At 53.0% G+C, this 15177-nt stretch overlaps 2 protein-coding genes across 2 annotated transcripts; one reads left to right on the top strand and one right to left on the bottom strand.

Moving 5' to 3' along the window:
• Positions 1-3203: 3203 nt before the first annotated feature.
• MPV17L2 (MPV17 mitochondrial inner membrane protein like 2) lies at positions 3204-6187 on the top strand. Its single transcript, XM_079772339.1, has 4 exons — positions 3204-3507; positions 4168-4338; positions 4987-5063; positions 5172-6187. Exons 1-4 carry the CDS (start codon positions 3321-3323, stop codon positions 5355-5357), a joined length of 621 nt encoding a protein of 206 aa, XP_079628465.1. The 5' UTR covers positions 3204-3320; the 3' UTR covers positions 5358-6187.
• Positions 6188-6385: 198 nt separating this feature from the next.
• RAB3A (RAB3A, member RAS oncogene family) lies at positions 6386-11547 on the bottom strand. Its single transcript, XM_079772338.1, has 5 exons — positions 11426-11547; positions 10109-10336; positions 8975-9093; positions 8171-8295; positions 6386-7187 (listed from the first exon to the last, which is right to left on the bottom strand). The coding sequence occupies exons 2-5, from the start codon at positions 10334-10336 to the stop codon at positions 6997-6999; spliced, it is 663 nt and encodes a 220-aa protein (XP_079628464.1). The 5' UTR covers positions 11426-11547; the 3' UTR covers positions 6386-6996.
• Between the last annotated feature and the right edge of the window lie 3630 nt (positions 11548-15177).

Here is a 15177-nt window from a genome sequence, read left to right as displayed (position 1 = left end):
CCATGACGCTGGCTCATGTACACAGTTCTTTGTTCTTATACCCCTTCCCTCCTCCCTACATTCTGTTTGCCCTGGGGAAATTCAGTAACCGTTTCCATCACACGTTGACTATGCTGAAGATGGGTCACAGAGGCCTATTTCTTACATCCCTCAAATATTACAAGGTTCATGGTGGGCCAGGATCCACCTGTGAGACTGAACCTGCAAGGCAGTTATGAATCAGTTTTCCTGTGAAGTGTGGACGAAAGAGGCCACATGCTGACCTGACAAGTGCAGGGGAGGCCTGCATGGCGGTCTTGCAAACTCAGATCTAAAGGAACCACAAAGGATGGTCTGAAATTAAACTTTAACTAAAAGCAGTTATGGTGGGCAGTTATGTCCTAGGCCGGTCTTAACTGAGCTTATCTTCCTTTTTGCATCTATGATAACATACCTTGAAATGTCTGGGTAACTGGTAACTTCCCTTTTTCTGGACCCCTTGGGGCACAACCTAATGTGTCTGGGTGCCAGGACAGATACCACAAATTCCTTCATTATCATGTTAATTGTCCCTGCACCCACCTAAGTATGTGTCCATCATTTTACTTTTTATCCAATCCCAGGGTTCTCTCCCCCCCCCCCCCCCCCCCCCGATTTGCTTTATCCCACCTCCTTAATCTACCACCAATGAATTTCAGGTAACCCACCTACATCCCTCCTTTGACTGCAATATATAAATACAAATGTAACCCGCCATTCTCCGGAGCATTATCTCAATTCGTTGAGGTTCTGCTTCCCTGCATATGTCGACAGTTTGGCTCAAATAAACTCACAAAAATTCTTTACAGGTTTCAATGTTGTTTTTTTACGTTAACAGAAGATTTTGTAAACATCAGCTCCCCAAAGTGAAACTTGGTTTCTTGAATGTGGTTGTTGATGAAGTTTACCTGACTGTCCTGTGAACAAAAATTTGACATTTTAAACCATGTTGGAAGATTTCCACCAAGATGCAGTAAAATCTAAAGTCTGTAATACCAGGCTGAGGTACTTGACAGCAATAATTGCTGAAGGATAATTTTGCCAAAAAAGGTAAAATCATGACTCTCACACAGATGTAAAAATGAGCATGTGTTAAAAATTGTTAACTTATTATTAATGAGGACAAATGGTCAGGTGTTAACACCATTTTAAAGGAGTTCCAAAGAACAAACATATCAGCAATATTAAAATGAATATGCAAAGTAAGGCAAAAATAATTGGGGGAGAATGTCTTTCCACCTGGCAGAATTCATTTGCATGTCCATAGGCAAAAATTATTTTTTGCAGTTATCAGTTATAACTACAGTTTATAAAAAGGTGTGGACGAAAGGGGCCACATGCTGACCTGACAAGCAGCTCAGGGAAGACCTGCATGGTGGGCTTGCAAACTCAAAGACCTAAAGTAACCACAAAGGATGGTCTGAAATTAAACTTTAACTAAAAGCAGTTATGGCTCTGGCTGGTTTGGCTCAGTGGATAGAGCATTGGCCTGCGGACTAAAGGGTCCCAGGTTCAATTCTGGTCAAGGGCACATGCCTGGGTTCCCGGCTCGATCCCCAGTGTAGGGCATGCAGGAGGCAGCCGATCAATGATTCTCTCTCATCATTGATGTTTCTATCTCTCCCTCTCCTTTCCTCTCTGAAATAAATAAAAATATATTTAAAAAATGAATAAAAGCAGTTATGGTGGGTAGTCACCTCCTAGGCCGGTATCTTCACTGGCAAGGTCAAGCTTTACCTTAACTGAGCCTATCTGTCTTTTTGCATCTATGACAATATATCCTTGAAATGTCTGCGTAACTTGTAACTTCCCTTTTTCTGGAGCTCTTGGGGCACGATCTAATGTGCCTGGGCACCAGGACAGATACCACAAATTCCTTCATTGTTTTTGTTATCATGTTAATTGTTGACTGTTATCTATCTGCACCCACCTAAGTATGTGTCTATCATTTTACTTTTCATCCAATCCCAGAGGTACCCGCCCCCCTTTGCTTTCTCCCACCTCTCTAATCTATCACCAATGGATTTCATGTAACTCATCTATGTCCCCTCCTTTGATTGCAGTGTATAAAATAGATGAAAAAAACCTGCCACTCTCTGGAGCATTATCTCAATCCGTTGAGGCTCTGCTTCCTCATTGTCGACAGTTTGGCTCAAATAAACTCATAAAAATTCTTTACAGGTTTGAATGTTTTTACGTTAACAAAAGTTTCCATAGAATCAGAACCAGAATATGCTGAAAGGCTATTTTTTTTTTATAAAGTGCCATATAATAAATAGTTTATAGTTTTTACAGGCCAAAGTCTTTGTTACAACTCCTCATTGTAATGACAGTAAACAACACAGAAACGAATGGGCACAGAAGTTTGAATTTCATGTAATTTTCACATGCCCCATATTATTTTGATTTTTCCCTGACCAATGCAAAAATATGAGAAACATTCTTAGTTCGTGGGCTTCACAAAAAGAGGCAGTGACAGGATTTGGCCCGCAGGCTGCAGTTTGTGACATCCTATTCCTGTAGGTGAACGCATAGGTTTCCGTTGAAACTCACATTTTCCCTTACAGTAACACGGGAAGTAACATGGGTATATAATTATTTGTGCAGCAGCAGAGTTGCTGCCAAATAAGTTACTTCACGTAATGTGCTTGGAACAGTGCCTAACACTTCCATTATTATTGTGGAACTAAGGTCAGAAGCCCAGCTAAAAGTCAAGACCAAGGTCAAGTTCGGGACCTGAGGCTCCCACACGGCTGCGTGCGTAGTGGAACTGTAGCCCCACCTCCAATACCGTGAGTCTTTGTGGGATTAGACTTCCGCCCCGGTAGCTGACATGGCCACTGGTCTGCATTCCTGCTCAGGAATCTCGCGAGACTCTGGAAATAGGGAGGGCTAAAAACCATAGAGCGTGATAACTGTCTAAGATTGGCCATCTCAATGCGAGAGGTGGGACGACAGGCGTAATGGTGGCCTGAGATTGGTCAGTGCGGTCTGAGATGGTAAGAGTGTGACGATGGTTACCCTTAGGCCAGTGCAGAAAGGGGCGGGGAAACGCGAGTGATATGTCAGCAATTGGCAAGCGTGGTGTGGTGCGACGCTTGTGATTGGTCCATACGGCTATGCGTGTCTTCGTTTAGGGATTGGCCAAGGGATAGGATGTCAGTCTTTTATTGGATAACATCTCTCAGGGCGGGCAAAGTGGAGCGCCGAGCCGTCAGCACATCCCGGGCGCAGCCGGGGCGCACGATTGGTCGCAACGGGCAGGCTGGCCCGGAGCGCCGGTTCCTGGATCCCCGCGCGCGATGGCGTCGGGTGGCTGGCGCTGGCTGCGTGGCCTGTGGGCAGCGGGGCAGCCCATGTTCCAAGGCCGTGCGCTACTCTTCACTAACACGCTGGGTTGTGGCGTTCTCATGGCGGCTGGCGACGGCGCGCGCCAGTCCTGGGAGATCCGCGCCCGGCCCGGCCAGAAGTTCGACCCACGGCGCTCAGGTGAGGAGGCCGATGCTGCTAGTCCTTGACCCCAGGGAACCTTTGACCCGACCTCAGATTTGGAAACCCCTGGACCGTACCCGCGGGCCATGACCCCTAATCCGTGGGCCGAGTCCCCGGCAGGACCCTTGATCTCAAGCACCCTATAACCTGACAGCCCCTATCCGGGTCTCCCCTCCCACTCGGGGTTCTCGGTTTCCTCCCACCCGGGCCTCTGCCCCATCCCTTCCCCAGTATCCATTTCCTCCAGCTTGGAAGGTGTCCATCCACTCCCACCCTTCGGGTCTCATCCCCGCCCACCCCTTCGTCTGCTTCCCTCCCCCCTGCCTTGAGGGATTGAGCACTCAGCCTGGGAAGTTGCACCCGGGGTAGTCAAGGACACATGGTGGCTGGACCCCGGCAGCCTGGGAGTGTGCCCTGGCCTCAGATTTCCCTTTCTGCTGTGCTTCGGTTTCCTCCTCTGGAAATAGGGGCGATGGTAGAATCCTCTCGCAGGGTGGTGAAGGGATGAGGTGAGATGTAAAAGCGGCCCCTGGAATGGTGCCTGGCAGTGGGAGAATATCTGGGTGGTCTCTGGAAGGGCGTTGGGCTTACCCAGGGAGAGAGTGGATTGGGAGGTTTAAGGTACTGACCTGCCCCCCACTCTTGGACTGCCCTCAGTGAGCATGTTTGCTGTGGGCTGCAGCATGGGCCCCTTCCTACACTACTGGTACCTCTGGCTGGACCGCCTGCTCCCTGCGTCTGGCCTCCGTGGACTTCCAAACGTCCTCAGGAAGGTCCTCGTCGACCAGCTGGTGGCCTCTCCCCTGCTGGGTGTCTGGTACTTCTTGGGTAAGGAGCCCCATAAGCTTGAGCTTTGCAAACCCTCATAGGTCAGGAGGGGCAGAGCCAGCCTTGTGTTAAGGAGGGTGCCGAGGTACATTGCTGATGCACCTCCCGTGGTGGGTGGTCCCGGACTGGAGGCTGGGTCACCGGACAGGACCTAGTGGGGGCAGGTGTGAACGCAGAAGCACAGAAGTGGTACTAAGTGTAGGAGGGATGAGGACAGTGTCTGATGGGGCTGCCCTGAGGGGAAGGGTTGGAAGGGGTTCCCAGAGGAGAGGAACTCAGCTGAAACTTGAAGGAGTCAGCAGGTAGAGGAATAACCTGAAGGAAGAAGAGCTGAGACTGGGGTTTGATGGGTCAGTCACCCCAGCCTTTGCCTCTAGGAAGAAAGTCCTCACCTATTCCCCACCCCACAGGCTTAGTTTCCTCATCTGTGAAGGACAGGTAATAAAACAGCCTGAGCATCAGGAGGGGTGTGTCTCTGTCCCTCAGATGCACCTGTCTCCCTCACTGTGTTTCTCCAACTTACCACACTGCTGTACAGGCCTTTAAATGTCAGGTTCCTCTGCCTGGGACATTGTGTCTCTCCGGGGTCCTTCCCCTTGGGCTCCATCATCTGGACTCCCTGACCTCTGACACTCATCTCTTCCCCAGGTATTGGCAGCCTGGAGGGCCAGTCCCTGGAAGAGAGCTGCCAGGAGCTTCGGGACAAGTTCTGGGAATTCTACAAGGTGGGCATGTTACCCTAAGCCCCACCCCCACCCCACCCCACCCCCGTTCATTGTCCTCCCCCCGCAGCTTCCTGGCCCCACCCTTTACCACTCTGTCCCTCCCCACAGGCTGATTGGTGCGTGTGGCCTGCTGCGCAGCTGGTGAACTTCCTCTTTGTGCCCCCCCAGTTCCGAGTCACCTACATCAATGGCCTGACACTGGGCTGGGACACATACCTTTCCTATCTGAAGTACCGGGTGAACGCAGTGGTCAGACCGGGCGCCCAGGAAACTTCTCAGGGGCCACACATGTGAGCCCCAAATGGCAGTACCGCTCCCCTCCAGGGTGAGGGCCTCCTGTGCCCTTGACAGTCCGCACCCCATGGTTGGCAGGCGGGAAGCTGATCACCAGCAGGGTGAAGCCCGAGCCCCTCTCGGCTGTCTACCAGGACCTGAGCCAGGTCCCTGCCTCATCTTCTCAGAGAGGCTGACTCCAACCCCCAGTGGAGGGCTTGGTGAGGAGCCTGAAGGAAGGGATGAATGGCGTGTGGACAGATCCCAGGCCCCCTGACACCCCAGCATGAGTGGCTCGGTGCGGACTGAGTTGCCCCACCCTCTCGACTAGATGCCAGATGAGGCAAAACGGATTCCAGCTGACCACCCACCTGGGTGGGAAGGGGGATGGGCCCAAAGCAGGGCAGGGTCCTGGGCTGAATTCCAGCCCCACTTCCCCTCCTGGGCATCTGGCTGGGCTGCCCCTTCCAAGCCCACTACCAGGCCTAGTCTTCCCACCTGGAACATAACCATGAAGAGGGACAGTCATCCCCCAGGTCTTCTCACTGGGAGCCTCTATGACCAGGATGTCCCACCTTTAGCACTGGGCCCCAGCCACCCAGCCAGTCCCAAGCCCTCAAAACGAACTGGTTTGGCTCAGTGGATAGAGCGTCGGCCTTTGGACTCAAGGGTCCCAGGTTCGATTCGGGTCAAGAGCATGTACCTTGGTTGCAGGCACATACCCAGTAGGGGGTGTGCAGGAGGCAACTGATCGATGTTTCTCTCTCATTGATGTTTCTCTCTATCCCTCTCCCTTCCTCTCTGTAAAAAAATCAATAAAAAATATATATTAAAAAAAACACAACACTACTGGGCTGGGCTCTGAGCCCTGGGGGCATTGCCTGTCCACTCAGCAGGGCCTCGCCTGGAGCTAGCCCCCAGGATCTGGAGCTGGGCAGCACCAGGGTCATGTTCTGAGTGTGGGCTGTGGAAACTGCATTGCATTCTCTCTGTAATTTAAAGTCTCACAGATGAGCAGAACCAGCGCTGGCAGGCAGCACTCGTAGACATAGCATCGTCCATCCGCTTTATTGGGTGTGTGGAGTGTTGTCATGACATCTCCTGGGAGAACTGGGAGCACATTTGACACTCGTGACGTCAGATCTGGGGGGGTATTCCCAGGTTCGTGAGTGACCGCTGCAGCCCCCGCTTAAAAATAAAAAGGTAAAACTCGGGGCCAGGAGCCAGGGGGCCATTGTCAGGCTCTGACCCATCCTGTGGTCCATGCCAAGATCCCACTGTGGCCAAGGGGCTGACAGACCTGGCTGCCTTACATCACCTGGCCACCCTGCCCTCAGGTGTCACCTGGCCCCCTCTTCAAAACTGAGAACTATAGATGGGGTGAATTTTTAAAAAGGTCGGGTCTGGAGGAGAGGATGAGTGGTGAGTTCGCGGGGCAACAACACGCCACAGCAGAGCAGAGACAGGGCTGTATGTACAGGGTGGGGTGCAGGGGGTGGTGGTGCCAAGCCCCCAGGGGATATCGCCAATAAATAAATAAATAGCTACAATAATAAATAAGGGTGACGGGCTAGGGCTAAGTCGGGGCTGGGTCTTGTGCCCATGGTCAGGAGGGGCCTGGTGGTTGGGGAGAGCAGGGCGGGGGTGGGTGGGCCAGCTCTCAGCAGGCGCAGTCCTGGTGTGGGGGCGCCTGCTGGTCCGTGAGCTGTGGGCCCTGCTTGGCGCCTGTGACAGCAGGGTCAGCTGTGTCCAGTGACTCGGACATCTTCTCACAGATGACGTCCACCAGGCGCTCAAAGGTCTGCTTGACATTAATGTTGTCCTTGGCACTTGCCTCAAAGAACTCAAACCCTGTGGTCAGGGAAGAAAGGGGTGAAGACCTTGGGCCCCCACTCCCAAAGACCCTCCCTGAGGTCAGAAATAACTGGAGGTTCCTAGTGCCTGCTGCACCATAAAGGCACTGGCAAGTAACATGGGGAAGTAACATTTAACTGGGTCAGTGCTGTGTTTTCTGCACTCCGTTCTTCACCCTAAAACTGTCCCTTTCTTGGCCCTGGCTGGTTAGCTCAATGGTTAGAGTGTCGTCCTGATATGCCAAAGTTGTGGGCTTGATCCCCAGTCAGGGCACATACAAGAAACAACCAATGAATAAGTGGCAACAAAGTGCTGTTTCTCTATCTCTCTAAAATAAAAATAAAATAAAAAACACATAAAACTCCCTGGTAAGACCCACCACCTGGCCCAGTCCCATACACTGTCCCTGACATTCAAATCCAGCCATGCCTGTTCCTGCTCACATTCTGTGGCTCCCTATTGCCCTAGGAAGAGCCCAGCTCTTCAGCATGTGGTCAGACCCTGCATCATTGGCCACATTTCATCCCAACTAGCCTCATGTTGCAACTGTGTAAAAGTATTTGCCAAAATGCATAGGGTCTTTCCCACTCTGGCCTTTGCCCAAGTTGTTTCCTCTGCCTAAAGGACCGCCCTTAAAGGCGCAATGTCCTTCCTCCACGAAGCCTTTGAGGCAATCCCCACTGGGCTTCCCCAGCCCTAGTCCTTACATTCCACAAAGCTGGAGGCCCAGCAACACCCTGCATGAGGCTGGGCAGCGAAAGTGTCAGAATGAATCAGTAACCCCCTGCGTAGTGAACATAAATCTACCAAGACCCACCTTACGTGGTTCCTGGGTCAAGGCCAGTTTGCTGAAAGGGTAGATTGGATTTGCATCCAGACCTCATCTGGCTTTGCTGAGAGACCTTGGGTGTGTCCCTTCCCCTCAGGGTTTCAGCATCCCTTTTCTAGCCTGAAGGTGTCCAGCCCCTCCGGGCACTCACCAAGGTGGTCGGCCAGCTGCCGACCGCGTTCGGATGACACCACTCGCTCATCCTCCATGTCACACTTGTTCCCCACCAGCAGCACCTGGGCATTATCCCACGAGTAGGTCTTGATCTGGGTTGACCTGGAGGAGAAGGCAATGGGCAGGTTAGGGCTTGGAGGACCTGAGCCCCACTCCTTCACCCCTCTCCAGCCCTCAGCTCCTCATTTCCCTTGAACCTGGCAGGTTCGGTTTCTCCTCCAGCCTTTGTCCTGCCAGAAACACTGCTGTCTGTGGGTGTCTGTTTCAGCAGTTCCCTGATCTTCAAAATCCTTCACCTTCCCAGATCCCTGCCCCCAGAGACAATTTCTCTCTCCTCAGCAAAATCAGAAATTTTCTTAAAATTTATCATTACTTCTGGGCAGAAATGTAAATGTTTAAGTCCTTTAACCTGTGTTAACTGTCCTTATATTTTCTGTTCTCCCCCCAGCCCCTCAGATTTTTTTCTATATGTTTAGTTTCATTTTTCCACCTGAAATCTCCCCACCGCCCCCTGTTACTTTGAGCCTTGTTATTCCTCAGAAGACAGTTTGAGGGATAATGAGGCAGAGGCAGCAGTGGAGGGAGACAGAACAGGGTGGAGGTATCACAGGAACAGACCTGCTGTTTTAATGATTATAGATTGACAGCAAGTCTGGGCCCCCAATATTGTTATTTACATATCTGCCAGGGGACTGGGGATCCCTCATCCGCCTACCCCCCAGGCTTTGCAACAAACCCAGCTCAGAAGACAGTCTGAGAGAGGGGGTGAAGGGGTGCTCACCAGTCCTGCACAGCGTTGAAGGACTCCTCGTTGGTGATGTCATACATGAGGATGAAGCCCATGGCACCCCGATAGTAGGCTGTGGTGATGGTTCGGTACCGCTCTTGCCCTGCTGTGTCCTGAGGAAGAAGAGACAGGGTCAGAGAGGACCCACATGCAAGTTCTTCAGTGGAAATGAGCTCTGAGACAGTCCGGTCCAGCTCTCGCAAGACCCAGAGCTTGCCCAGAGGCACAGGGGGCCAGGGAGAGCCAGCCAGCCACCTGCACCAAGAATGTGGTGCTCATTCATCCTATAGAGTCCAGCACCTGCAGAATTGTCCCCTCATTCATCACTGCACGTGTACAGCGCACTGCCCTGTGCCATATACCACATTGGGCACTGGGGCACAGCTGTAAAAGTAGATAAAAATCACTGCCCTTGTGGGACTGACAGCTCAATGCAGGAAACAGAAAATAAACACATGGGAGAAAATGTATACTATGTCAGAGGGCGGAAAGGACTGAGGAGGAAAGTAAAGTGTGGGCCGGGGCAGGGTTTAAAAACCTGAAGGAAGAGAGAGCACAGCCAGGCCAAAGATGCTGACGTGGGACTGCTCCGTGAGTCTGAGGAATAATGAAGCAGAGGCAGCAATGGGGGGAGACAGGGTGGAGGTAGCACAGGGAATGACCAGGCAGGGTCTCCTATGCCAGGGTGGGGTTGGGGTTTACCCGGTGTGAGGTGGGAGCCCATGGAAGCTCCTTCAGATCTCTGTGGGGTTGTGGGAGGCAGCCAGGTGACCATGGGGAGGTGCCTGTCCCAGGCAGTGAGGTTGGGGGCCAACATCTGGTGAAACCTCAAACAGACTCACTGAAGGACTTGCAGATAAGGAAACTGAGGCACCCAGCCCAGTGATGCTCCTGCAGATATCAGGAAGATATGTCGGAAGAACCCAGCACTGGCTCATCCCTCAGCCCTGGAGAGCACTATTTAAGCTCCAATGGAAGAGGAGGGACTCTCTCGTGCCTTTGGTACACTGTAGGCACATGGTAAATGCCCAGTTGTGTGAATGAATGAAAGAGATAGGCAAAGCTGGGGCTGTTTTTCCGGGAAGGGAGGGAGAGTGATGGAGCTAGGAGCCCCCCAGCTGGACCCACCCAGATCTGCAGCTTGATCCTCTTGTCATTGCGGTAGATAGTCTTGACCTTGAAGTCTATGCCCACAGTGCTGACAAAGGCGGGTGTGAAGGAGTCGTCTGCATAGCGGAAGAGGAATGATGTCTTGCCCACACTGCTGTTACCAATGATAAGGATCTTGAACATGTAGTCAAAATTCTGGTCCGAGGACTCCTTCTGTCCATAGCGAGAGTCTGTGGCTGACGCCATCTGGGAATGTGGGGCACAGGCTAGTGTGAGGGGTCCTCTGCCATCCCCAGGCCCAGGACCAGGATGGAGAAAATTCTAGAGCCACAGAGAGGAACTAGCATTCCACCAGAAGCCCCAGTACAACTAACTGTGGAACCCAGGGCAGAGGGCCTGATGTGACCTTGAAAGGTGGGGGAAGGGGAGTGTATTTCAGAAAGGAGTTCAGAGAAGCCGGGATGGGGACACCCCTCCAGCCCCCTCCAGTAGACCTGTGCCCCAGGTCAGGCTGTAACCCTACACCCTATGGCTGTGCCCGGAGGGGGTAACTGCGGCCGGCCCCGCCCCGCATCTATCATTTATGTTCCTCAGAACCCAAAGCGGGCACACCTGGACAGTCCGCCTGGATGCAAATCTGCAGCCCCAATTCCAGGCTGGGGGAGCTCAAGCTGAGGCAGCTGCATCACGTGATAGGGGTGAAGCGTGCACACACTCACGTGCACACAACAGGGCATACACCGGTAAATGTGCGTGCACATGAGGGTGGAACACAGAACAGAGACGCAGACACCTGTCTGCACACCGGCATGCATATACAAAGGTGCAAACCCATGCGTGCACACGGCGCCCTTCACACATGCAGGTGCATGTACGTAACCCACACAGGCACGCATTCCCCTGTACGTATGCACACAGCCGTGCACGCACACGCACAATCCATGCGTTTCTCTCCACAAGCGTGCAACAAGGACATATTTGGGTCAGGACCCACACGGAGTCACACGAGCATAGTCAGTACATGCAAGGGTGCATACAGACCCGCCCACACAGGCGGGCGCGCACACGCGTGTGCACACCCCGCGCACGCGCACGCAGTTTCCCGCAAGGCACTCGCCTCCCCTCCCCCTCCGCCGCAGAGGCGGGGGTGAGAAGGATGAGGGTAGGCCAGGTGAGGGGAGCCAGGGCCCTATTCCTCCCCAGGCCTGCGACTACCTCATCCTCCTTCTATTTAACCCCCACCAACCTCGTCCCCTAACCCTGCCAGTCCATCATCCAAATGAAGTTTATTTAGATGTTTTCAGCGGGAGCGCACCAGGCCTCCCAGGAGCTCACCTTGCCCTGCACCGATGCGGTGACGACCACAACAACGGCGACTTTTTTGGCAGTGGCGGTGATGAGCCTCCCGTGCGAGGATGGAGGGCTGCGCGGCAGCAGCTTGAGCCCCTGCAGTCTGCGGTGACGTCCTGCAAAGAGCGGGGCGGGGCCTCACATGCAGATACGACCGTGACGCCATCCTGGGGCGGAGCCGCGCTGGAAGAGGTGGCCCACTGACGCCCTCAGAGCTAGAAGGGGCGGGACTCTGGCACAGATTGACGCACAAATGGGGCGGGGCCCAGTGTGCGCACCCAGTAGCGGGCGGGAACGTAACAGGAGGGGCGGAATCGCCTTCCGGCTCCGCTTCTTGTAAGTGTCATGGAGGCGGGGCTGCGCAGCGACCTCTAACTGGCTTAAGCATTCGAGCGACGGGCCGATTAGCCAATCAGTGATTATTATCGTCCTCCTCCTGTCCCTTAGTGGCTCCCGAGTCGTCGGTGACGAGGCCGAGGCCTTGAGGGGGTCTGGGTGTTTTGGGGCGTTTCCCTTCCCCACCACCGCTCACCCCAGGTGGGACACTCTGGCGGCCCCTACCCAGACCCGGAAGCTGTGTTCTCTTGTCAACCCCCCCCTCCCCCCATTTCCAATCTTAGAAAAGAGAAACAGAGGTCGAGAGCTGCTCCATACCTCCTATTTATAGGGTTCAAAAAAGTAGAAAAGAAGAAAAAGCGGAAATAAGAGTTGAGAGACCCCATCCATTTTCAGAGATGAAAGACCCCAACGTGGGCTGGGCTGATAGGTGCACCACCCTGTTGCTGAGATGAAATAAGAAACAGGGACCAATAGAGTCACCCCACCAATTCCCAGAAAAAGGAAAGGGGCTGATGGACGCTCCAATAACCCCACTCCTGCCTGACCCCCACTTTTCAGAGAAAAATTCTAAGAAAAAGCAGAAGTAGGGCAGAGAAACTGCCCGGCCCCCAAACCTGCAAAGCCTACTGATAAAAGAGCCGGAAGCAAGGAGGGTACCAGCGAGGCTTAGACGCCCAGCAATGCAGACGCGGGGCTGGAAGAGGCTTCTCCCCTCCCTGGTTCCTGAGTTAAAGACAGGGCCGGAGAGAGCCCCCCTCCATCCTGGGGAAACAAGACTCAGTGAGACTCTGGGGGCTGAGATGCTCCATCGCCCCCTCCCCCCAAATATTGAGGCGAGGGGAGTCAGAATTGCGGGGGGAGGGAGAAAGACACCTGGCCCTCATTCCAGGTCCCTGCCCCAACTCCCTCCGGTCCCCAGGAGAATCCTCATTCCCCTAATTGCCCCCAGGAGGCGGGGAATGGGGAGAGTCTCGTCCTGTTTATAAAAAGCTCTCCAGCTGCGGAGGCAGGAGAAACCAGAATAACTTTGCGCCTGGAGGCCGCCCCCTCAATCCCCGCCTGCCCCCAGCGCCCTGGAAGTGCAGAATGTCCCTCCTGCTCTGCTTGCATCTGGGAAATCTGTTTTACTTACGGGTAACATTTTTGTCCATCTCCCCCACTTAGACTGCAAGAGTATCACAAACCCACTGCAGAGAATTGTGAAAAATCAGGAAATAAATACATAAATAAATAATTCCACCCCAGGTTCCCCGCACACAAAGATGGCAGTAGGGTCCCAGCTCTGGTGTGGCTGGTCCAGGCACCCAGTGGGAGCGAGGACGTGTGAGGCCACTTGGCTCCCTGACCCTCCTGCTTTCCGCTTCGTGTGTGGGTGGCACTTGGAAATACCTGCTTTTTCCTCAGGGGAAAACACCACAACAATGTGCAACAGCTTCTGCCCAGACAAATTTGCATTTTAACATAAAAATAACACAAGGCCTTTCTTACTAAGAATCAGCATTTGGCTCTAGAGATGGTTGACCGGGGGAGGGGAGCTTTGTGTTTGGGGTGGTCTCCTGTCTGGCAGAAGAGACAGAGCTGGATGGCGAGAAGCACCCCCAACCGCCTCCCCCCCCCAGGTCCCGCCCCACTCAGCAAAGTCCAAACTCCTCCCTGAAACCCAGGTCCCACAAAGTCCCCACCAGTTACCCCCATCTCATCTTTCTCCTCCAGTCAGACACTCCTCCACTGGTTCCAGGTGCGATCCGGCCTCAGGGCCTTTGCACCTGCTGTTCCCTGTGCCTAGAGCACTTTCCCCCCAGCTGTCCCCTCCCCTTGCTCTCGCATCCCCTTCAGGTTGATCAACACCACCATCTCCTTCCAGAGGTTCCTATTGCACCCTGTCGCTTCCTATCATATCTTTCTTTCCTGACACATCAGAAATGATTATGTTGATGTGTTTATCCATTAGCCATCTATGAGCTCTGAGAGTACCTACACCTGTGACACAGTAGGTGTCTATTATGGTATGACAGGAATGAATGAATGAATGGAGGGAGGGAGGGAGGGAGGGTGACTTTGACCAGGGAGTTTAGGAAAGACCTCTCTGGAGAAGTGACATTTGAGCAGGAACCTGAAGGAGGAGGAGGAATTGGCCGCAGGGAGAGTGAGGGAACAGCCCTGAGGCTGGAACTCACTAGGCAAGCTTAGGGGACAGCTCCTCTCCAGTTCTGTGAGGGAGGTGGAGCAGGCAACTTTCTCCCCTTAACGGAAGGCAAACTAAGGCCCTGAGAGTCACCCTAAGGGGCCACAAGAACTAAATGTTCCAAGGGGCCCTAAAGACGTTCTCCCACCCTCCTCTTGGGGTTTAGGGTGGGCCACCAAGGCAAGGACCCTGAACAGCATAACATGGGGGACTTGGAGTCACCCCCTCTGTGGACCTCAGTTTCTACATCTGTGAAATGGAAGAAGGAAGAGGCAAAGTTGATTTGTACTTTGGGCGTGTATCTCAGTGCCGAGCTCAGGACATGCTTTCCTCAAATGTTACCTGTTTTGTTTTGTTTTTAAATATATTTTATTGATTTTTTTACAGAGAGGAAGGGAGAGAGACAGAGAGTTAGAAACATCGATGAGAGAGAAACATCGATCAGCCGCCTCCTGCACACCCCACACTGGGGACGTGCCCGCAACCAAGGTACATGCCCTTGATCGGAATCAAACCCGGGACCTCTCAGTCCGCAGGCCGACGCTCTATCCACTGAGCCAAACCGGTTTCGGCATGTTACCTGTTATTACAATTATGTGACCCTCACAAAGAGCCCACTTTATCCATGGAAGACAAAGGCTTCAGGAGGTCACGGGACTTGTTGAAGTTGTCAAAGTCCATTGTGGGGACACTGAAGCTGGTGCAGTGGACCTGGCCCAGGCATCCCGGGGTCATGGTCTGGAGAGAGTGACGGACATGAATCAAAGAATTCCCCAGAGCTTCCACCAGCGCCAGCCTGGAGTGGGGTGTTTAGGGAGGATCTCCCAGAGGAGAGGTCGCTGAGCTGAGACCCAAAGGATGAGGGTGAAGGAGAAAAGAAGCATTCCAGGTGGTGGGCAGAGCATGTGCAAAGGTCCTGAGGTGGGGCTGTGCTTGGGTGTGGAAAGCCAGAGTGGGTAGAGTTCAGTCAGTACCGGGGAGTGAGAGGGATGCCTGTAGCACAAATTCAAGGGGAATATATTAGTATTCTTATGAATGGGTGAAGAAAAATCCAGAGGGAAATAAGGTGAAATGCTGAAGACAGATGGTTTATGAGTGAGGTTATAACTGAACTTTATTTTCTTCTTTATGTTTCCATTATTTCCAAATGATCAAATTTGCCTTTTAAAGATCCGGAAGCAAATGCACCAAGTTCATGACCCAGATGACGTTT

The sequence above is a fragment of the Cnephaeus nilssonii genome, assembly GCF_951640355.1.
Source record: "Cnephaeus nilssonii genome assembly, chromosome: 5".
Lineage (NCBI taxonomy): Eukaryota > Metazoa > Chordata > Mammalia > Chiroptera > Vespertilionidae > Cnephaeus > Cnephaeus nilssonii.
The sequence above is the reverse complement of the archived record's forward strand: the minus strand, read 5'-3'. Positions and strand labels throughout refer to the sequence as shown.